Source organism: Embiotoca jacksoni, unplaced genomic scaffold, assembly GCF_022577435.1.
Source record: "Embiotoca jacksoni isolate LCO1_2020_lvr unplaced genomic scaffold, fEmbJac1.0.p SCAF_5, whole genome shotgun sequence".
Taxonomy (NCBI): Eukaryota; Metazoa; Chordata; class Actinopteri; family Embiotocidae; genus Embiotoca; species Embiotoca jacksoni.
The window spans coordinates 11,586,547-11,610,412 of NW_027185403.1; the positions used below are offsets into that span (position 1 = coordinate 11,586,547).

Below are 23,866 nucleotides of genomic sequence, written 5' to 3' on the forward strand. Positions count from 1 at the left end.
AATCTCCCTCAGTGGAGATCAAGGAGGTGTACTTGTTGACTCCTTGGCCAGCCTCTCCCTTTAAAACGAAGGTGGATCAATAAGTTCCAAGAATGATGTTGTGCGCAGCATCATGATGTGCACAGAGCAGGAGGCAGGTATAACCCTAATGGGTAAAGTTTACAAATTGCATCGCTTGATCAAAATCAGCACCCGAGTTACACAAGCTTTTGTCAGCAGTGGTCCGGGTGTGTCAGCGATGTTTTTCGCATCTGAAACTCAAGCAGAGAGAAAGAATCAGCATGGAGCCAAATCCAGCAAGTAGGAGCGGGGAGTGACGATTGTGTCGTTGTAGATGACAAAATTGTACTTTTTCAATGCACTGAGCAGGCATGTTGTCATGTTCAAGAACCAAAGTTGATCGCACCACAGTTCAGGTCGTTTTCACTGAATGTTTTTCCTCAGATGGCTCAGAATATCACAGTATGACTTGGTGTTGACAGTCTGACCCTGGGGGATGAATTCAGTCACAACCCCGTAAATGTCAAAAGAAAACCCACCTGGTTGAGCGCCTGACCTGCTGCCCCTTTTTCAGTTTTGGACAGTAATGTTCTGCCCCTCGGAAACGCAAATGTCACTCAAAACACCTCACCCAGCTCATGGGTTCATTGCCGTGGCTTCCTGAAGCCTTTCGAGGGTCTGGTGTTGCCGAGTTTGACACAAAATTTGATGTGCAGTCTCTGCTCATGTTCAAGGAGAAATCCCGGTGCGCACGGACCATCGCTCACAAACACCTCGGTAATTTCAGGAACTAACATGATCAAGTGATGAAAATTCAAACACTTACTCATTAGTGTTATACCTTCCTCCTGCTCTGTGCACGTCACGGTCCTGCGCATCGTTTGCGAACAACCAATGCGTTCTCGGAACTTATTCATCCACCCTTGCATGTCATTGTAAACCATTTGTTAGTTGTTTATGTATTGCTTGTAAATGCTAAATATGGGGATCAAGCTATTTATTTCAAGATGGAACTCCCGGATGCTCTATATGTGTCACTCTTTATAGTGTGCAGCATCTGCAACATATGTGCTTTGCAGAAATCACTTATAACCCTAAACCTTTAAAGATAATTAAGTTGAATTTGGTCAGGGTCTTGAATTTGTTTTAGGAGTTCATCATGGAGATTGGCATAACCCTAATTCACCCTGAATATAATTAGAATTTTCAAGGTGTAAACAAACTCTAAGCCCTGTAGGCATGCATTTCCTCGGAGACTGCCTTTGGTACAATGCCCCAGGGTTTGTTTGGAGTTCTGAGCTTTCCTTCATGGCATTTTGACATTGTTGGGACTGCTGTAAATCAGACACTCTCCTCACATCAGGTCATAATCGGAGTGAACCTTCCTGTGAGGTTGGAAGTAGTGTTATGTTGCACAGCCCTTGGCCCCCTGCGACAGACCTGACACCCTCTTTAGAAATGACTGGCCGCTCATACCTGAGCCACCCTGTGAAAAGTAACAACAGTAGAGACCGAGTGTGGAGGCTCCTGATGATTGGATCCTGTAAACTTTCCCCACACTTGTCCTGAATCCTCCATGCTGGTCAGGCCAAGAACATTTGGCTGTCTGGGAAATCTGTCAGACTGCTGAGAGAAGAAGAACGAAAGGGTGAGACTGGGAGAGCGGAGCACCAGGGGAGGAGGAGGAAGAGGAGGAGGTGGAGGAGGAGGAGGAAGATATTTGCTTCATTTCAGTGCTGAGCTGATTGATAGAATAAATTATGCTCTAATTTTAAATTCTCTGCTATATTTTTTTCTCTCCATTGCTGTCCATTAAACTAAAATCCCTTTCATCCTTTTCCCTAAATCTGTCACTTTCTGAATTGTTACATTTTTGCCTTCCACTTCTTCATACCATTACCTCCTCAGAACTGGTTGTCACACATTTCTCCTGCTTTAACTCCTCTGCTCACTGTGTCTCTACGTCTCCTTTTTCCCTTCCTTGTATTGCTGATTCATAATCTCTGTTTGGACAGAAAACAGAGGGAGGGAGCTTCTGTCCTAATGAATAACAACAGGAATTGGGAGAGAGAAGGTGAGAATGGGATAGTGAGGCAGCCCAAACTGTCTGGTACTCTGGTCTTTTAGTCTGTCTGCCAGACTGTCAGCAACTGTGTTTCTGTCTGTGTCAACGCTCTCACTCTGAACCAAAATTTTCCCAGATTGTGGCGTCAGGCTAACCAGGTTTGCCTTCCTAAAGCTATTCTTAGGTCTGTGCCACCCAGAGTCTACAGAGTCCCAGAGTCTGTTTAAATAATATGGTTTGTGCCCGCTTGTCTTCTGTCTCTCTTCTTTTTCCAACACCTGGGTCTGTCTTCACTCACACATATAGAGTGCCTCGACCACATACTGTTATGAGAAATGGAAAGAGATGGAGTAAAGTATGACTAATGGAATTGTAAGAAAACAATGGAGGAGAGATGGAAAAGAACAGAGCAAGCGGGGAGCAACGGAGAGGCAGATCACATGGCAGCGAGAGGAAAACGTAAATGAAGGAAGAGTGCAAATATTCAGTAGAATATGAGGGTAGAAATAGAAAACTAGTTGCCAAGTGCGCCATTGGGTTGCATTCATAAGTTGGGAGATGTTTGTGGAGATAACAGACTAAAGCCTGGGAGTGGAGTTGTGGGGGACTCGCAGAGTGCCTTTCCTGTTTACTCATGCCTCCTCCTCTTCCTTTCACTGCTGCATTTTTACAATTCCTTTTTTTTTTTCTTGTAGTGCTTCCAAGCAGTTGATTTGTGTTGGCTTGAGTGAAGAGTTAAAACCTAAAATGACCGAGTCTCGGTCTGTGTGTGCGATAGGAGAAAAGGAGTGTGTGTGGTGGGGGGGGGGGGGGGGGGGTTGGCAGACGTGATCAAAAATGTAGGTCAAAGATAAACAATTTGCAAATGAGGTGCGGAAAGGGAACGAGAAATATAAAGTGAGTGAGACGGGGCTGCCATGTGTGTGTATGTACAGTATGTGAAGTTGTGTAGGTGTGTGTGCTTGCAGTATTTTTTTTTTTCTTTTCTTGGAGTAACCATTTTTAGAGACCACTCTATGTAATGAGCTGAGCAGAGTGAGAGGGATGAGGCAGCATCGCAAAGTCCTCTATTGCTTAAATCACAGTCATCTGGCTTATACTGCACACACGCACACCCTGTCAGTTTGCGTGAGAATGCCCGCGTGTGTGTTTGACAGAGGACATGGTAAAAAAAAAAAAAAAAAATGTACGAGAAAGTTTAAACGGCCCTCCTCCCTTCATGTGTTTACATTTGATAAATATTGTTTGTTGTGTCAGATTTATCCTCCTCATACTCCTTCAATATTCCTGATTAACATAATTGGGGCAGTCGCCTCGCTCCTCACAACATTAAGCAAATAAATGAATTCACGTAATGAATCTGTCTTAATTCTTAACCTTAATTGGAGTCCTCGAACTCTTCCCGCTCTCTCTGCTATCTACTTTTTCTTCTGCCAGAGTGAAGCAGCAGAGGAAAAAGGTTTGACAAGGGTCCAACTGTATATTTAGCTGCGCTGAATGTTTTAAATAGCTCTGCTTAAATCTACATTTTACAAGATATTCATAATCCAAACACAAAACTTGGCTTTCTCAGAGCACAAAGGTATAATTTGCTGTTGATGCGATTAAATGAAACGCTATTAATATTTGCGGTGACGTGTTCCTTTAATCTCTCCCTCTGAAGTGTGTCTAATTTTCAAATCAGCCTCACTATTGTACGAGGCTGATTCTCTCATGACTCAAAGGGTGAATGAATGGAGGGTTACACAGTATGAGTGAGTCACTATCAAAGCTATATTTGCGCGTGGCAGTGTGTTTGTGTTTGTGCGACTGTGTCTGCCCTGCCTGCCTGTGGATGCATCTGTGCAACTGTGTGTGAAGTTGGCCAGCAGTAGCAGGGTTATGAATTAGATCAAACACGCGCAGCCACACATAGTGACACCAGATCAAACACACACACATACACACTGCCCGCACTGGACTGAGCTGAAGTTCCCCGACCGGGTGTGACTTTGATCCTCACCACAACATCCGCTCTTCCACTCCAACACGGCTCTTCTGCTACTCGTCTGTCTCACATGCCGTCCAGGACACTTACCCTGGACTCGAGTTACTCCTTTCAGATCTTCAAATAGAGCTCAGTGTGGTTTCCAACACAGAGGATCCTCCAGTTGTAACACGACGCCAGGATCCAGATTTGGAGCCTGCAGATGGGCTTCAGGACTCAGAGGGAGGGTTGTGGTTAGTGTCACCATCTCAATGGCCATGAGAGTAATAATAACCTTATATATAATATATTATTATTATTATTATTATTATTATTATTATTATTATTATTATATTGTTTCAGGACAAGCCATATGTGATTATATGGTGCAGGAACTGCTAATTTCTTTTCTTTAATCTTAATGATTAATTCAAAATGTTGATGATAAATTGCTATTCCTTGAAAAATATATTTACACTCCAGGAAGTGGTGAAATATGACCTGAAAAAGATCTGACAGCTCACCAATAAAACAACTTTCAGCTTTTTCTTGAAGAAATTTGATTCTTTGCTAATTTATTGGATATATATTGGCATTGATTCCCGAGACTCGGATGTGTCCTGAGCACTTACAGTGGGTACGGAAAGTATTCAGACCCCTTTAAATTTTTCACTCTTTGTTTCATTGCAGCCATTTGCTAAAATCAAAAAAGTTCATTTTATTTCTCATTAATGTACACTCAGCACCCCATCTTGACAGAAAAAAACAGAAATGTAGAAATTTGTGCAAATTTATTAAAAAAGAAAAACTGAAATATCACATGATCATAAGTATTCAAACCCTTTGCTCAGTATTGAGTAGAAGCACCCTTTTGAGCTAGTACAGCCATGAGTCTTCTTGGGAATGATGCAACAAGCTTTTCACACCTGGATTTGGGGATCCTCTGCCATTCTTCCTTGTAGATCCTCTCCAGTTCCGTCAGGTTGGATGGTGAACGTTGGTGGACAGCCATTTTCAGGTCTCTCCAGAGATGCTCAATTGGGTTTAGGTCAGGGCTCTGGCTGGGCCAGTCAAGAATGGTCACAGAGTTGTTCCGAAGCCACTCCTTTGTTATTTTAGCTGTGTGCTTAGGGTCATTGTCTTGTTGGAAGGTGAACCTTCGGCCCAGTCTGAGGTCCAGAGCACTCTGGAAGAGGTTTTCTTCCAGGATATCTCTGTACTTGGCCGCATTCATCTTTCCTTCAATTGCAACCAGTCGTCCTGTCCCTGCAGCTGAAAAACACCCCCATAGCATGATGCTGCCACCACCATGTTTCACTGTTGGGATTGTATTGGGCAGGTGATGAGCAGTGCCTGGTTTTCTCCACACATACCGCTTAGAATTAACGCCAAAAAGTTCAATCTTGGTCTCATCAGACCAGAGAATCTTATTTCTCATAGTCTGGGAGTCCTTCATGTGTTTTTTGGCAAACTCTATGCGGGCTTTCATATGTCTTGCACTGAGGAGAGGCTTCCGTCGGGCCACTCTGTCATAAAGCCCCGACTGGTGGAGGGCTGCAGTGATAGTTGACTTTGTGGAACTTTCTCCCATCTCCCTACTGCATCTCTGGAGCTCAGCCACAGTGATCTTTGGGTTCTTCTTTACCTCTCTCACCAAGGCTCTTCTCTCACGATTGCTCAGTTTGTCTGGACGGCCAGGTCTAGGAAGAGTTCTAGTCGTCCCAAACTTCTTCCATTTAAGGATTATGGAGGCCACTGTGCTCTTAGGAACCTTGAGTGCTGCAGAAATTATTTTGTAACCTTGGCCAGATCTGTGCCTTGCCACAATTCTGTCTCTGAGCTCCTTGGACAGTTCTTTCGACCTCATGATTCTCATTTGCTCTGACATGCACTGTGAGCTGTAAGGTCTTATATAGACAGGTGTGTGCCTTTCCTAATCAAGTCCAATCAGTTTAATTAAACACAGCTGGACTCCAATGAAGGAGTAGAACCATCTCAAGGAGGATCAGAAGAAATGGACAGCATGTGAGTTAAATATGAGTGTCACAGCAAAGGGTCTGAATACTTATGACCATGTGATATTTCAGTTTTTCTTTTTTAATAAATTTGCACAAATTTCTACATTTCTGTTTTTTTTCTGTCAAGATGGGGTGCTGAGTGTACATTAATGAGAAATAAAATGAACTTTTTTGATTTTAGCAAATGGCTGCAATGAAACAAAGAGTGAAAAATTTAAAGGGGTCTGAATACTTTCCGTACCCACTGTATGCAGGTGACTGCCACTGAAATGTCTCTAAGTGCAGCCAGTTTGATACACACTACCAGTTGTCCATGTTGTGTGAATGCTTAGTGTACTTTTAAAGGTGCCATATTTCACGCTTTTTTTTTTCTTTTCTTTTTTTTACTATTTTGTATTTAAATTTCAAAAAAACATTTTAATGTAGTTTTACATCTCTTTTCCTCTGTTCTCCAAAAACAGGTTGTTTTTTTGTCAACGCTCCTAAGGTACACCGATTATTTGGGACCCTGTTTTTGGATTGGCTGACTTTTTTCTTCATGACTCATGCCCAGGCCAACAACAGATTTCCTTCAGTCTTGTATCTTGCTAGCTCCACAACAGAATGACTGCTCTGTGTCTTTTTTCCCACATAAAAGATTGGACAGCGGGCTGTGCTGAGGGCGGAAATGGGAAATATATGCGAGTTTGTGACATCACAAACTTGCAAACGGCATATCCAAACAGCTCAGTTGCATAACATGGGCTGTGTTCATTTCTCAATAGACTAAAACTTTTTACACCTTCACAGTATTTATATAGCACCTACACCAGCTTTATAATCAAAATGTATAGAATATAGTTCCTTGAAAACATGACAAAACACAAAAACTTTTTTCACGTTATCATTATGGGGTATTGTGTAGAATTTTGAGGAAAAAAAAGAATTTAATCCTCAATAATCCAGTTTTATATAGAAAGTTTTCATTTTAACTATTTTCTTTAGGAGGGTAAAGTATTTTTTTTTTTAATCTTTGTTGCCTGAATTAGTTTAAATCTTTCTGACAATATAATTTTTCATTAGTACTTATACAGAAACCATGGCTATATATTTCGACTAAAAAGCAGTTTAGCAGGTGGCTTTTGTTTGGTTTAAATCACCATGTTATTTACTTTATTGCCTTGACTATATGCATATGATCAGATGTTGACCCATAGTCAGACCCATAGAAATAGATAAAAGTAACTCGCATGAAGTAGATGCTCGGCCATGACCTTTTCAGCTAGATGTGCAATACTGCTACTTGTGTGTGTGCTTTAAAATACACTAGATCATAAAGGTTTTTAGATGATGATAAAATGCAGAGAGCGTTGACATTGTGTTAGATTTAAGTGTCTCATGAGGGCAGGGGAAGCTAATAAGCTAAAATTTTAACACATCAAACCTAATAAAACATCTTCAGGCTCATCACCCAAAGGAGCACAATGAATTTACTGTAATAAGAGAACAGCAGCTAGCAAGGCAGCTGAGGCTGAAGCAATCCCTGAACAGGAGAGAGCAGTTATGGAGTGATTGTGCTAAAACTACATCAGGAAATGGTAAAATTCATAACTGCAGATGAATACCTACTTGGCAGAAAGCATGGGATTGTCGAGATTGTTTTGTTTGCTGAAGAACTAATTACAGATAAGATTGTACTGTTGGCTTTTCATATTATGTAACTTTATAGAAAGGTATCAACAGTGTGCTTTGAACGCATACAGCATTCAAATCTTTGCATTTATTTCATTTTTACCCATCATCTAAGTTTCATAATTTATCACAAATGTCAAAACACACAGACATCTAGATTCAGAGCTTCCTCTTTCCGTAATGTCAGTCAAGGATGAATTTCCATACATTTGTTAAGTAATATAAGAAGGTGCCTCCGTTTTCAGACTCTTTTTCACAATAAAAAAGTAATCCAGAGTGATTTATGTCTGAAAGGTGTGAACAGGAAGTGCTACCTGACAAAGCAGCAGGACTCTCTGTGATGCAGGTTTGATGGCGGCACAGTGGTGTAGTGTTTAGCACTGTCGTCTCACAGTGAGAAGGTTCTGGGTTTGCATGTTCTCCCTGTGCCTGCGTGGGTTCTCTCTGGGTACTCCAGCTTCCTCCCACCATCCAAAGACATGCATGTCAGGTTGATAGGCTCCAGTCCCCCCATGACCGAGGATAAAGCGGGTTTAGATAATGGATGGATGACTACAAAGTGACTCTGGGTGCTGCTCTTTCAGTTTTCTGTCATGGGAGTTGTGCAAAAGTAATCTTTGTTTACCTTTTAAATTGCAATTGCGATGTCTTATTGCAAGTGTTGTTGTGGATGCCGGTTTGTCTTACAGTGTGGGGATAAACAGGAACTTACGTTTTTCATAAAGACCAATGAAAGAAATAGCAGATGAGAGATTTAATATTTCATTGAGCTACTGAAGCAAGGAGAACAGAGGCTAGCCCGCACATGACGTAATGACTTCAGCTCTCTGAACAACCCTTCCAACGTTGTGTTGTAATGCTTGATTTTTGCTGTGTGGCATTGAACCCCGTCTTTGAACAACCGCACTTGTGTTGGCACACGGCGGCTGGCAGTGAACTGCAGATGAGTCTGAATTTCTCTCGCTTGTTGTGGACAGTGTTTGGACAAGCCTCTCTCTAATCCCCTTGAGTAGGACTTGGCTGCTCCTGCTTTAGACAGATGAAGACAATGCTCACTCACTATGGAAATGTGCGCAGACGCTTTGATGCTTTATTCACGTCACTTTTTCAAAGGACGCGTCCAGTTCTTCGGCTTCCTCCCACCTTCCCCCCTCTCTCTCCAGCCCTCCACCCCCACTACGCTGGCTCTGATCGATCCAACCATGTCTCCCAGTCCCACATGTCATCTTTTTTCTTTGACACACCGCTCCTCTCCCCACTGCTTGGTATTCTGGGGTGGGACCGCATGCACCATCGCAGATCCATCGGGTCCAATCGGAATGCCGCACCATAGCTCGGGAAAATGGAGGGATGAGAAGCGAGTAAGATGGGGGGGGTTTGGTCAGTGGCTTGTCGACATTCTTCTGGGACCAAAGCCTCAGACTGGCAGGGCGAAACAGAGGAATGGGAAAAGATGAGAGTGGAGGCAAGAAAAAGAGCACCTTTTGATTTCTGAGGGGCCACTTTTGTTAATATCCATTTCCTTTCAAATCAGCCTCTCTAAGGTATTCAAGGAGCATACGAGTTCCTATTCTCCATTTTCTTTAGAGAGCAGAGGAGGCAGTAAGTATATGCAAAGTACTTGCAACCGCAAAAGCATTGATTTGTTACATTTAGGCTCCCTGTACTGTACTACAGACGGCAGACATAATGGATACAGACGGGGCCAATGAAATGGCCTTGGAGAAGGATGGACAAATAATGAATAGTGCAGTATATTTGTATATATGTTTTTTACATTTGTTTCCTTATATTCATGTGAAATCTAATCAATACCATTTAAACAGTACAGTAAATGTAAGCTTAAGAAATAACATCTGCAGTTAGAAAGAAATATTAATTGTTAAAGTTACTCCTTACGTTCCTTTGTTGTCATGGCAACAGTAAATGCGGTTTTAAAAAAAACTGCCCCCACTTACTCAAAACTCACATTGTACAGACATTATCTGAACTTTTGTCATATGAACTACGTCACTTCTCCAGGACACCAGATTGTAGTTATTTATACAGCCACTAGAGGTCGCTTAACTTTAAATGAGCCGGAGGTTGTGATAAGATGCTAGCACGAAAGACCTGCGGGGTCTTTTTTTTTGGACGTCAGAGACTTTGATTTTATTATTATTTTATTTTTTTAAGTTACATTTTTTGTGTGAAAATTTTTCAAATGATCTATTTATTAATAATCATATAGCATTACTATTACATATTCATTATTTATTACAATGTTATTGATTTAATGATTTTTTTTTTTGTTTTCATTTAAAAAATAAGCCTAGGCTGGAAGCATTACATTACTTATACTGCATATCACCACGGTATTAGATGACTGTATTTCTAACACTATTATCAGGCTGTGATAATAGTGTATTATTTCAGTAGTTTAAATGTGATACATGTTCCCTCTGATACAGTGAGTTAGTCAGCCATTGTTAGCCGGTCTTTGTGTGATTTCTGACTCCAGTGGCTTTCAGCAAATCTCATGTGCTGTACAGTACACACACAGCTTTTCATCACATATTCTTCTGCAATGCATACTGAATTGTTTGTCATTAGCTCACTTACCTGTCTTCAACTTGCTCATCATCTCTTTCTTCTCCTGTCACAGTGGAGGGAGAAGCAGGCACGCAAGTGCTGATTATATCGATGTTTTCCCTTTTCTTAATTTATCACTCTTTCTTTTGCTCTCTTCCTCTCTGAAGCCTCTCCATCCTCTCTGTGTGTTCTCCCCCATGGCTTTCCACTACAGCAGTGCGTTGCCTTGGTAATTACCAGTTGTCTTAAACAGACAGATGGAATAAGAGAGAGTGACGGGCAATTTTCCCAGTGCCTGTTTTCCCATTGTATGTGCACGCAACTCCTTTTGGCGTGTGTGTTCTTTATGCACGCCTCTTAAACTCCCCCCATGTCTTCTCTTCCTCCTCGCTCCCTTTTTCTCACGCACTTCCTGTGAGTTTGCTGATGTGTGTGTGTGTGTGTGTGTGTGTGTGTGTGTGCGTGTGCGTGAGCGTGAGAGGCGGACGTGGGGAATTACCTGACAGGATGTGTTAGTCAAGGACGGGAGTGGGACAGTCTCATCTCCTACTCTGGTGTTGGCCATTTCAGATGCCAGGTGTCACTCTGGACCTCTGTAGGGCCCCGAAAGGGATCGCTGCCCTCCCCTTCTCTTCTCTTTTTTTCTCCCAGCATGCCCCAAACACAGCAATGGAGTAAAGTGGAGAGCTATTTCTTTGTCTAAACTGTCAGCCAGGTGTAGGATGGAGGGAGAAGGGAGTAGGGAGTGAGAGACAAACATGGGAAGAGAAGAGGCTGTGTGTTGTACGAGGGACTGACACGCATTATCATGATGTCAGAGTTCACTTATGCATATTCATGTTATCCAATTAATGTCTCTCTTTCAGGCTGGTATGATCAGGACAGCGCAAGAGGAGTTTTTTATCGAGCCGGTGGAGAGGGCCGATGGAGTGATAGAAGAGGAGGAGGAGGAGGGAGGAGGAGGAAGGACACACATCGTCTATCGCTCTTCAGCCGTTAAGAAAGTGCCCATCAGCAGCACAGCGGCAGACTACCACTCCAGAGGTTAGTCTGTGGTTCCCATTGTGCTATCCTTCACTTTTGTACATCCTTCCCTAATAGCTCCTCATGCACACTTCAGTACTGTACTCTCATCTCCATTTTTACTTGAACTCGCCACATGTGGAAGTGGTTTAATAATACTGATGGAAAGCTAAGTCCCACATCATTCACCCTAAATGTTAAACCTACATAAGTCTTTAAAATAGGACATTTGTTATCATTACTTTGTCTGCAATACATCCTGCAACACAACACAGGCTACACTCCACTTAAATAAACTATTATCTTAAACCATTCTCCCCTCATACACGCCCTGTTATATAATCAGATCAAACCATTGTATGCAAAGACAGTGAGTCACAGAACGAGCATACACTGCTGTCAAAAAGATTACACCTACACACGCTCAAATGCGTCCTAAATGCGTCTTCCAAAGAGAGGGGAGTGACAAGTGTTTAACTGCTAAGGTAGCACCCTCAGTATCTTTCATTGAATTATACACCACTTCGGCTGCCTTAACAATTAACAGCTGGCACTCATGTCTTTGGTTTGGCGTCACATTTTCCTCCATTTTATACTCTGCAGAAGAAGTAAATTCACTAAAACCGCAAGATGGGATGTTATTTTAGAGAAAGCGGAGTACTTAAAGTTTGACACAGCATGTTGGCAATAGGATTAGAGGGAGGGAGGACAAATGTATTAAAATAGGCTTTAATACTTAAGGTCTGAATATTATCATAGAAGCAATATTATATTTTCATTGAAAAAAAATCATTTATTCATCTGTTTTGTAGTGTATTACTCCAAAATGCAATTTATTTGCAATGGAAAAGAAATATTCTATCAATTTAAATCCTTGGTTGTGTATGTAATGTGCATGAACAATAAGGATGTTGAAACACACGGTCCACTACAACAACAAAGACAAAAATGTAGATATTGTACTTTTGAGATGGCCTTCGAGTTTAGCAGGATACTTTATTACTCTGAAACTATTGTTGAAATTAAGTGGTTATTGGGGCCACAAAGATTTGCATTAATTCTAGAAAATACTACAATATTTTTGTCCATATATTGGCTAGGAGACCTAGAGCATACAGTATGTTCAGTATCTGCTGACAATGCCCTGGCTTGCCCGGGCTTTGATGCCCTGGGAATAAGAACGAGCTGCCACATCGGATTAATTGTTGCTTGAACTTGTGGTGCAAAAGACAGCTGCTTGTTTTTAGAGCACACAAGTTGTAGGCTATACAATGAAGTTTGGAAAAGTTTAGAGTTGTCCTAACTGAACTGAAATATTTTATTTTGTAGCTGAACAGAATAGAAATCCAAAATAAGGGAAATTCCCATAATATAGGATATTCAATGTGATCAGTTCTAACGTCAGGGGTTTAAACACTTGCAGGTAGAAATATTCCTGCACTGCATGCCTCAGGCTTGTTTCAGTAGAGGTGGTTGTCCATCGCTGTGATTGATCTGATGCCTGCAAGTTAATCAATTGACCCTGACCAGTGCAAAAGTCTGTATTTCAACTCATCATCAAAGCGAAAATGCTGTCAAACACCTGAGTCTCCCATATTGTACAGGTGTGAATGGAAGCACTTTATAATGAAGTGCATTGCAATAGATGGGATCTGTGTCTTCCTATTGTGAGCAGTTGACTCAAGAATGTCTAATAATATACAGAGAGAGAGAGAGAGAGAGAGAGAGAGAGAGAGAGAGAGTTTCCATAGGAACACCCAGTGAGGACAGACTGCATTAGAGTAACACAGATCTGCTCCCACTGTTACTGATACCTGGCAGCACATCCACATACATCCACAGATACACACGAGCATGAGCACGTACACACACTGACAAAAAAAAAAAATTAACGGAAACACACACATACACAGGATGTAACCACACACACACAGCTTACACAACTCCCTTGATAATAAATTTACACTTGTGAACACACACACACATGCCGCATGCACACCAACACCAACACCATGAGACACACACACACACACACACACACACACACACACACACACACACACACTGGGTCTCACTGCTCCTTGTTGCCTTTGAATCTTTCTTTCTAATGAAGAGTGGGGTGCAGATCAATAGCGTAGGATAGAACAGGCCACTGTGTGTGTTTGTTTGTGTGTGTGTGTCTGTGTGCGTGTATGTATGGCGTGGGCATGAGTTCTGTGGTCGTCTGGCTTTGAGTGCTGGGATTTTCAAGGCTAAGCAGACAGACAGACTGACAGACAGACAGAGGAGCAGGCATGTGCTGCTCCCAGAAGCATTTGATGTGGATCTGTCTCTCTCTCTCTCTCTCTTCCTTTCTCTTTTTTCTCTTTTTGTCTTTGCTATTCTAGACCACAACATTATGTAAACACAAAGTTTACCTTCCACTTGTTACATCATGTCAATGTAATATCAGAGCCACATGAACATATGGGAAGCACATTATAGATCCTCCTGACTCTACAAACAGCTCCCTTTACCCTTCATCCTCAAAACAAATCGAATCCTTTTCTCTCTTATTCCCCTCATATTCTCTTCCCCAGACATCCCCCCCTCCCTCCTCATGTAGATCAATCAGGGACATTAGTGAATTAATTAATAATCAATCAATCATTTCTGAAGTTCTCCTATGCCAGACTTGCTTAATTCACAGCCATTTATTGAATGTTGGACTCATTTCCTGGCTAAAGACAGAGGGAAGGAAGTTATATTTAGCAAGGTAATAGAGGAAGAAAAAGGAGAGAAAGAGAGATAAAGAAGGAGCGAGATTGATCGGTTTCTTACACCATAAGCTGAGGAGGTGTGAATCAATGTCCTAAGTGGAGAGAGCAAGCTTTATTATTAATGTGGCACATTCGTCAATTAATCGCTGCGGCGATAGAAAACGAAGGATTGCCATTCATTCTTTTGCAGGGCGGACAGAGCTTCATCTTTCAATCTGTCTTTCATTCCCCCTGAACAATTTCATTTGATCTCCTTTTATCTGGGGGTTTTGATCAATGTCCTGTTCTTGCTCTGCTAATTTTACTTCCTTCTTCTCTCTTGTTTTTCTTTGGCTTTAGCTTGTTTTTGCCCAAAACAAATCTTCATCTTGCTTCCCTCCATTCCAGCGGCCAGACAGAGTGTGTGGCGAGAGGGTGGAGTTTAATGTTTTGACTCGGGAACTGGACTGTCTGTGTATCTGTGTTCTTGCAGCTGTGTGTATGTGATTGTGTTCCAGTGCAGTTTTGTGTCCAGGGCACAGAGACATGCCTACACAGATGCACTATTAGAGAGCTTTTTTTTTTTTTACCCATGATCCTTTTCACCTAGCCTTTTACCCGTGCTAAACTTTCACATAAGTATTATGCATAAATGTCACATTTTTTAGCAACAATCAGCCAACTCTTTCTTATATAAATACTTAATGTGGCACGCTCCACCCGATGTTAGGCTGTTGTATGTTATGTTTTGGTTGCATGGTATCATTTAGCTCCATTTTAAGGACACAACAGATACATAGTCCTGGGTACATAGTCTCCCCAGCTCACATGTTTTCATTGACATTTCAGAGATCTGTATTGTTCTCAAGGCAGAAAGGCTCCCTGCAGCTTCCGGGGGAAAGTGGCTGCAATTACCTGGTGGCCTGACACTGGGCGGAGGGCTGAGCCGGCTACACGGGACGCCGTGCAACTGCACAAAGCGTGCATTTGTTCTAGCCCTCAGGCTGTGTTGTTCTATGCTGTTCTTGTATGTTCGGTGCTGTGCTGTACTGTGCTCTCCTGCTCTGGGCTAATGTGAGCAGTTAGTGTTGTTGTGTTGTTGGTGTATTGCACTTTGCACGCTGCTGATACAATGACGTGTCAGTCTTGGCCTGTGCTAAGAGGAAGTTGGAGAGGGTCAGACAGAGGCCAGTGGTGCTAGTCACTGTAGCTTAATGTCTGCCTCCCACATCCAGAAAATGAAGGATGCTCCCTGGAGTCCCGCGCTCTCTCTCTTTCTCTCTCTCTGTATCTCTCTCTGCCTCGCTCTCTCACTTCACTCCTCCTCTGTGCCTCCCCCGAATCCCCCCCCCTCACCCCACCACCCTGTCTCTGCTGATGTGACACAAGGATAGGTCACATGGTGCAAGGGTTTTAAGAGGAGACTCATGACTAAGCACTTAGAGATTTGAGCACACACAACTCATAAATGGCCTAAACTCATCTTCAGTGCGTAACAGGAGGTCCCAGCAGACATTTTGCAGCATGGTGTGCTTCTTGGTGGAAATCCCAAATAGCCACAAGAAAACCTTGGAAAGGTGACATTCTCTGCGACTTAAGCCATGTTGAAGAGATGGCGCTATGACATCCATTTTTTATCTTTTGTTTGGACCACAAGCCTTAAATACATGAAGGCGAAAAGGACATTCTAGTTTCATGCAAGTTTTGGTCATTATTCAAACACTAAATAGAAGTCAACACAATCAGACAACCAGACAGGTTTTAAACAATCCTTTAGATTAGCCAGAATGTTTTTTTTGACACAAGTATTTTTTATTTTTTTTATAGAGCACAAGAGTTGGCCAAATCGCTGCACAATTAATAAGTTAATAAGAGTTTAAAAAAAACTGCTTTATTATTATTATTATTATTACAAGTTCAAATTCACAACTCATATCCCCAGCCCCATACCCAGCTATACTACCAGAGCAGGGGCTAAATTTTAGCACACACTACTAGTGCACACAAATAAAAAATCTGTGACAACACACTCTGAAGGACACACAAGGGATTTCACTGCATGAACACGCCACACCTGAAGCCTGCCCTGTACGCCTGGCTGAGTTCAACCTGAGTCTGGTAAAAAAAAAAAAAAAAGTGGTGGGGAAGGAGGCAAATTGCCAAACAATACAAAAAGACAACAACAACAAAAAAAAAACAGCAAAGAAGAAAAGAAAAGTAGTCCACCCCAAAGGGCAATACCAAGATTTGTTATGCCCATTACCGGCTCAGTTGCCGGGGCGGACTAGACAAAACCCAAACAACAAACAAAAGAAGTCACGCGAAACAATTCCGCAGCAAGAGCAGTAAGTGAGTCCCCGATGCTCTGCAGTGGGACAGTTAACACTTGTCCCGCAATTGTTAACTGTCTTAAAATCTCTTTATTCAATACATATTAAAACACAGAGACTCCATGTTAAAAATACCTGGGATGTCGATCTACTGTCGCACTGACTACCAGCCGCCTTAAGCCCAACTGGGAAGCAGTTCCCTCTGGGAAGCAGGTCTAGTACACACACACACACACACACACACACACACACACACACACACACACACACACCCAATCATGATGCACATATTCCAACCGGACGATATAAAACAATAGTATACATATAAAACATAAACTTACGCCTACCAGTTCTCCTGCATGCCTGCATGGACTAAGGTGTGCACCTCCCTCATTCCACCGGCCTGAATCAACAATTGCAACCTGTGTTCCCCCTGCAGGTATCCCTGTATCTAAACCTTACTAAATCAAGGCACCTCCCCTTTTTACCTTCAGTGCCACCTGCCATACTTTTAAAGACAGAACACTGCCGACCTTGAACGCTGAGCACCAAAATATGTTTTATCTTCAGTGACATTGAGAAAATGTTGCAAAAGACAAGTTTACCAGTTAAATTATGACCCAGAACATCTGTTGTCAACATCATCACAATTTAAAGATGAACATCCTTGTTCTTGCTTGTTGTTTGACAGTTTTCCTGTGCTTTGAAGGATTGTTACCGACTGTTTTGCCCATAAATTAATTGGTTGAAATTTTTAAGCCACTGATCACTCCGGTGTAATAGACAAGAAATTTCCTGCAATCACTGCTTAGCAGACACAGTACATTTCATTTACACGATCTGGTTCCTCAAAACATCACTCATCTCACTATTAACTGCCAGATTAATGCCACTGTCAATTTCCATTACCTGGTCCAGTTCCCCGAAGCAACATAATCCCATTCCACCACATCCTTCCGTTCACCCTTAGGTAAAATGGCTGTAGAAGCTAAAGTATGACTGAAATAGAGTTGTCTGGCCTCCGACTTTAGGCTGGTGTGACTCTAGAGTGGTTTTAGATGGGAATTCCTTCACCATATATAACCTATGTAAACAATGTCATTTTCCAAGGCCTGTCTGAGGCTGAGCATCTTTAGCAGGTAAAACCCAAAGTTTAGCAGCATATTCCAGAATTGGGAAACTTCAGGGTATTTAAATAAGATCTCTAAAACCAAAGCTAGGAGACCAAATTAAACATACTGCATACAGTCTTCTGAAAAAAAAGGTGTTAATTGGGAATGCTTCAATTAAGACTCACAGGATGGACTTGGTTTTTATGAACAGAATTCTTGCAATAATTGTGTTGTGCTTTTTCACCCTCACAATAAAAGTGCTATACGAAGCTACTAGTCTCAGATTCTGGTCACATTGTAGCTGCCCCTGGTTTCATATCAACAGAGCGGCAGCACCACACTCTCACAGCTTGCATTATGTACCAAATGTGTTTTATGAATGTAATAACTTGTAATGCTGCATAATAATATGGGTGTTATATTGGGCAGCAGGGATCCACTTTGAATCAGCAATGTGCATTAGAGCACACCTGCATAAACACGCACGTGGGGTCATACAGAACTAAAGAACGAACACATACACAGGTGCAAAAATACTCTTTCGTGTGCACTGTATATATACATACACACACACACACACACACACACGCAGATACAGTATATCTATGTGAACGGCCCAGGTGTGCTTCTGGGAGGAAATTACAGTGTGAGGAGGGGAAGTATTTCCACAGCCAGCTGCTTCCGCTCTCCCTCTCTGTGGCTACTGGTTCCATCCCTGGAGAGCACGGCTGCCTTAATACCACACTCAGCATATGTGTGTGTTCGTGTGTGCCCGGTCATGTATTGCTGTATGTATGTGTGCCTCTCTGTGCATTTGAAGGTTGTATTCCTTGCCTGTTTAACTCACGGCTGACTGACAGCATTCGTGTGTCTGCTGGTGTGTAGGTGTGTGTTTGTCGGTGTGCCTGCACTGTGTCCCTCTGTGTGTGTTCTCTTTCTGGCTCGTCTGACACCTCACCTGCTAGTAAGCTCCCAGCAGGCCTTCCATTGAGCCGTCACTCAGTGTTCCACAGAGCTGAACAGGACTACGGGGATAATAGCAGGGTGCGGCCGACCTCTGCTCTAGTCTGCAGCCACGAATACTGCACTGACCCACACAGTTTGTGTGTGTGTGTGTGTGTGTGTGTGTGTGTGTGTGTGTGTGTGTGTGTGTGTGTGTGTGTGTGTGTGTGTGTGTGTGTGTGTGTGTGTTTCTGTCTGTCTGCAAGACAAAGAGAGAGTGAGCAAGGAGAAAATGAGCTGGAGAAGAAGGGAAGCCTTCGAGGGATGAAGGAATACAGTGTTATTACAGCTGTAGTGATTGAGAGAGTGTCACTATAATCATGGTGATCACAGTGCTCTGACAAGATTAGCATTTTTCTGAGTTTCCTCTGGTGTCGTGCTGACATATTCAGATTCTGCCTTTTGATGTTGGAATCCCTCTGAAACATGTCCGTGTCCTTTTAATACAATAAAAAATCATATTTTCTGAAAGTTTTTATTTTTTATTTTTGTATAACTAGCAGCTCACCATCTATATGGTGGGTGATTCTGCACTTTATGATTTATGACCAAAGCCATTGTGGGCATGGTGTCAGAACTTTGTGTCCTGTCACAAGACTGGTTATTTTTTTATGCTGCTGTAACATAAAAATATCCCTCTGAGGGATTAATAAAGTATATATCTATCTATCTATTTATCTAGAGCCTACTTTTTTTAATTATATTTTTTTTTCATTGTAGTTTTACAGTGACTACAACTGCCCCTCAGCCAAATTTTTTGGTTGTATAGCTTGATCTAAACCAGAGGTGCCTAAATTCTTTCCTATGAACAGCCAAAAATATATGTTTGTTATGTTGAAATTACATTTCATTAAAATGTAATACATTTGACAGAAAATTAACACTCCAAATCTAAAATAAGATGTCAGAATAATTAAAACACTACTCTTTAATCTGTGTAATAGTAAATTTATGATTATGCCGAAATTATTGTCAAAAAAGGTCATCTTGCAAGTTTTTTCTCCCTTTTCTCTTGTTGGTGTGCCACTGCCTCGATCTCTCATCCTAACTAGCAGTCCAAAGTCGATGATGTAGGAAACAGCACATGCGCATCAGTAGGAGAGAGAGAGAATACCATTATTCTTCATAGATAAGATGTAGGCCAATGTAATTTAATAGGGAATCTTAACAGCACTCTGCTGTACATATAAAACTCATATTGTGTACTTTTTAGCTGCACAAAAATAATAGTTTGTTGTCACTACAGTTAAGATTTCAAGAATAAGGAGAATAGACTGAGCTTGTCGAATGCCATGGTGGGCGCGGACCAAACTGGGCCTTAAATTGGGCTGCTGTGTTTTAATCAATCTTTCCATAACCATCTGCAACCCAAAAAATATGAACAACATTAAAATGTTAAACAGAAATGGTCATTTTCCATAGTTTTCAACCTCTCCGGTTTTGAGAAAGATTAGGGATGTAATGTAGACATTATGGAAGTGAAATTATAAATATAGAGTTAAATAGTGTCAGATATAGCATATTCGCAACATCTTTAGAAGTTACGAGTTTTGTAATTAGATCATACAGCTTTTGATTTAGTCAGATTTTAAATTCAATAATAAAGATAAAACTGTGTTTTATTTTAGATCAAATGAAACATTGTTTTCAAAACTGACTCCGTTTTAAATTCAAATTACTGATCCTGTGGCTGAGAAATCCACTCAGCATGTAATAATAGTAATCAGACAATAGTGCAGTCTGTACTTTAGAGTCTATGACCAATGTATGTGTGCATGCAGTAGCTGGACTATGAATGTGCAACAATCATACGATAATAGACATAATGTTAGGGTGTGTTCGTTTTTATCGATGCAGGCTTTAATAGAGGGTTTGCACAGAGCAGCAGGTACATCTGTGTGTCTACAATGCTGTGCCACATTCATCCCTGGAGGTGGCCACTGTTCTGCCTGAGCATCAGTTATGTAACCAGCCAACCTAAGGGACAGAATCTCAAGGAAGATGAGATGGTGTGTGACTGGCTTCCTCCCACTACTGTCACAGTGCCGCAAACACACTCTATACACATGCACACACGCTGTGTTAAATCTGGCACTCCTCAGAGAAGTGCAGGAGCCGCTGCCACTTTTAAGTAAGCTTCCTTGATGTGCACGCTTCAGCAGTAAATTTTGACACCGTTTTCTGAGGTTCAAGCTGAAAACACGTGTTTTAGTTTACTTTGGTTGATTATGGTTCCTCTCAGGATGAATCCTGTTTGTTCAGTTTCCTTTGTTAGCACACGACAACTCAAAACTTAATCACCCTTATAAGTACACAGAGTTCAGCGACTCCCAGCACAGCTTCACCCGACATCCACCTGAACTGAAGTCTAATCAGCCAGAATAAGTGAAAACACCTCTGTGGGTGTGCAGGGAATTCAAACTGCAATATAACAGTCTGCAGTATGAGCAACCACTCACTAAAACACCATGTAGGTTAATGTAGTAATGTGTGTGTGTGTGTGTGTGTGTGTGTGTGTGTGTGTGTGTGTGTGTGTGTGTGTGTGTGTGTGTGTGTGTGTGTGTGTGTGTGTGTGTGTAAAGAGGATGTAATACTAAGGCAGCTGATTCAGAGGTTAATGGAGCCTCTCATGTGAATGGGGCTTTCATCACTCTGGAGACCCAGACACATCCACAGCTATTACAGTTTCCTCTCCTGTGTGTGGATGCATGTGTGTGATTGTTACCTATTTCAGTGAGGAGTAAACCTGCTCCTCAAGAGCAAAATCATTAGTCATCGTGAAGTGTACGCTTTTGGCCTTTTACTTTTTGTGTGATAAAAAAAAAATCTGCTGTTTAGAGACAATAAATATGTATTTTGTAAACAGTTCTCCTAAAGTGAGAAACACAAAACAGCTCAAATATATTACAATTCTAAAAAAGTTGTCGAAACAACACTAATCAATGTCTACTCTCTTGCTTTTCTGGAGCTCTCAACTGTAACACCTGATCTTCATAAGATGATGCTCTGTTGTCAAGGAGATGGATCTGTTGATGTTAGCTCACTTGCTCTTCATCATTAGCATATCATCCACAACACATTCAGGAATGTTAGTTTCTAAAGGTCAGTTTAGAAAGTGTGATTTTTTTAAGCTGTCTGCCGCAAATCACGGTCAGATCTCTGGTTGTCAGTCCAAATCTGAGATCGTGCTGTGACACGTGTTTACCGACATACAATTTGGAGCTTTGGTCACCTTGAAGGCCTACAGCAAAATTCAGAGTGTCCGAATTGTTCAACATCTTGAAACTAACCAGTCAGATTACAACATAAATGAAGTTCACGGAAAAATCGAAACGTGCACAAACATGAAAAGAGCATTTGTGTGATGCTTGCAATGAGGAAACCTTTGTTGTGCTGCATTTTGGATACAACAGATGGATGACAAGCGATCATGACATTCTTCTGCTCTCTGTTTGCATTTTCATATAAACTTATTTTTAATAATCACAAAGACGGGAGATGTTTCTGTGTGCACAATAATGCACAGACACCCATGAAGTGAGGGTGGGACTGTCAGAGTGTGTGCCTCATTGCTGCTGTCTGATTAGCAGAGTGATGTGTGGTGGTGGGAGGTTGTTAGGCTGCAGTTCATTTGCCACTGTGCCCCCTTGGGAGTTTAATTGAATAAAACACATCTCCGTGCCTCTTCATTCAACACTGGCTATAATGCACGTCAGAGGCATCGAGGACAGACGCATGTTTTTATGGCTCAGACAAACTCTGCAGGTTATGGATGGGAATTCCACTCATCTCTATCCTCCTCTGTGTTTGCTTCCACTGAGCTGCCCGATGCGTCTTGTAGGATTAGTCTGATGTGTTCAGATTTAGCTGGGACAAAAGCAGAGAATGGCCGCAGAGATGAGAGGACGGAGAGAGGGAGGAGAAAACGAGGCCTCTCAGAGCTTAGCAGCAGATGAAAATACAGGTTTGTCATTCTGTTTACTGCACTCAATGAACCGGAGTGACTGTCAAATCCAGATGGGTCATGTTGTGGTTGTCCATATGCTGTTGATCCCCGACCCGATAATGGTATGTGCTTCTGTGGAGCAATTACAGTAACGCAGCAGTGGTAAAAGGCAAACTGTGGGCCTGTTTATACGATCATTACTAGTGTTCATTTTAGAAAGCTACAATAATGTGTCTAATGATTCTTTTTTTTTTTTTTTTTAACTGTGTTTCCCTTACCTCACTGGCTCTGTTCGTAACATGACTTTCAGGGTGGTTGCAAGGCCAAGCAATGCATTACTCCTCATCCATAACTGGATACCTTAATTAATTGCAATTTAATAGAAGTGTATATTCAAATTGAACATGAATCTCAATTAATCCTTAATTTTACTGTGAAATTAAATATCATATGAATTTGAAGAGCTGTGTACAGGAGGATTACAACATGTACGTGTTTATCATGTATTAACTGCTTATGTATACCAATGGTTTAATTGAAAAGCTCAGTGTCTCTTAAAGAAACTCTGCTGAATTACAAGCTTGGAGAGAGAAATGTATTCCTTTTAGAGTGTTTAGTTGAGGATTATCATGTCAAGTCTGTTGTCGCATGCAAAAACAGGACAACATATCGAAGCTGTGAAGGACCCAAAGAGGATGGATGGTGAACATGCGATACCTTTCTAATAACCATGTCCATGTAAATCCAGGGAAGTTTGACGTCATGCATTATGCTTGTGCAGCTGTTTTTTGTTAGTTGATGTTTACATATTAATCCCTACTGTACGAGTAATTTGCTTTGTTTTGGATGAAACATAAGTGCTGCCTTGTATTGTGTTTTTCAGGTTGCAAATCAGAGTTTAGTGGGTCCAAAACACTTGAAAAAATGGAATGGTCTTTACTTCATACCAGGGGTCCAATCTTTTTCCTGACATTAACCAAGTATTTTGAATTACTTAATCATAAAATAGAAAACATTAACCTTTTAAAAATGCACCTATTTTTCAGGCCTCTGTTCGAAAATTGCATACCCATAATAAAAAGAGTATATCTCTGCTACCACAATAAAAAATTATAAATTATATAAAAAAATAATAATAATAAAGGGAACACTTGTGAGATGTGTTCACATGTGTAAATATCAGTATATATGTCCATATTTGAATAATGGTTTTGCTAAGTCTTCTCCCTGGCCTCTAGGGCTTAAAGGGTTAATCATTAGAATAAATACTGAGGCCGAGTGCTCAATCAGCTACACATGTAGCGATGTTAAATACCAGCCTCAGAAAAGAAAATGTTCCTCAGGCGGTCTTAGAGCGCAAGGAAAAGGTGATTAAAAGTCTTTATGTAGTTGGGCATGTTAAATATGCTTCAGTTGCCACGAGC

General features: G+C 41.5%; 1 protein-coding gene across 1 annotated transcript in view; it reads left to right on the plus strand.

Moving 5' to 3' along the window:
• The window catches only part of LOC138211269 (A disintegrin and metalloproteinase with thrombospondin motifs 2-like), a 117,163-nt gene that overhangs the window by 41,139 nt on the left and 52,158 nt on the right, over positions 1–23,866 (plus strand). Inside the window, exon 3 of the mRNA XM_069171024.1 lies at positions 11,158–11,335. Coding sequence (XP_069027125.1) covers positions 11,158–11,335 — 178 coding nt within the window. The remainder of the gene's footprint in view (positions 1–11,157; positions 11,336–23,866) is intronic.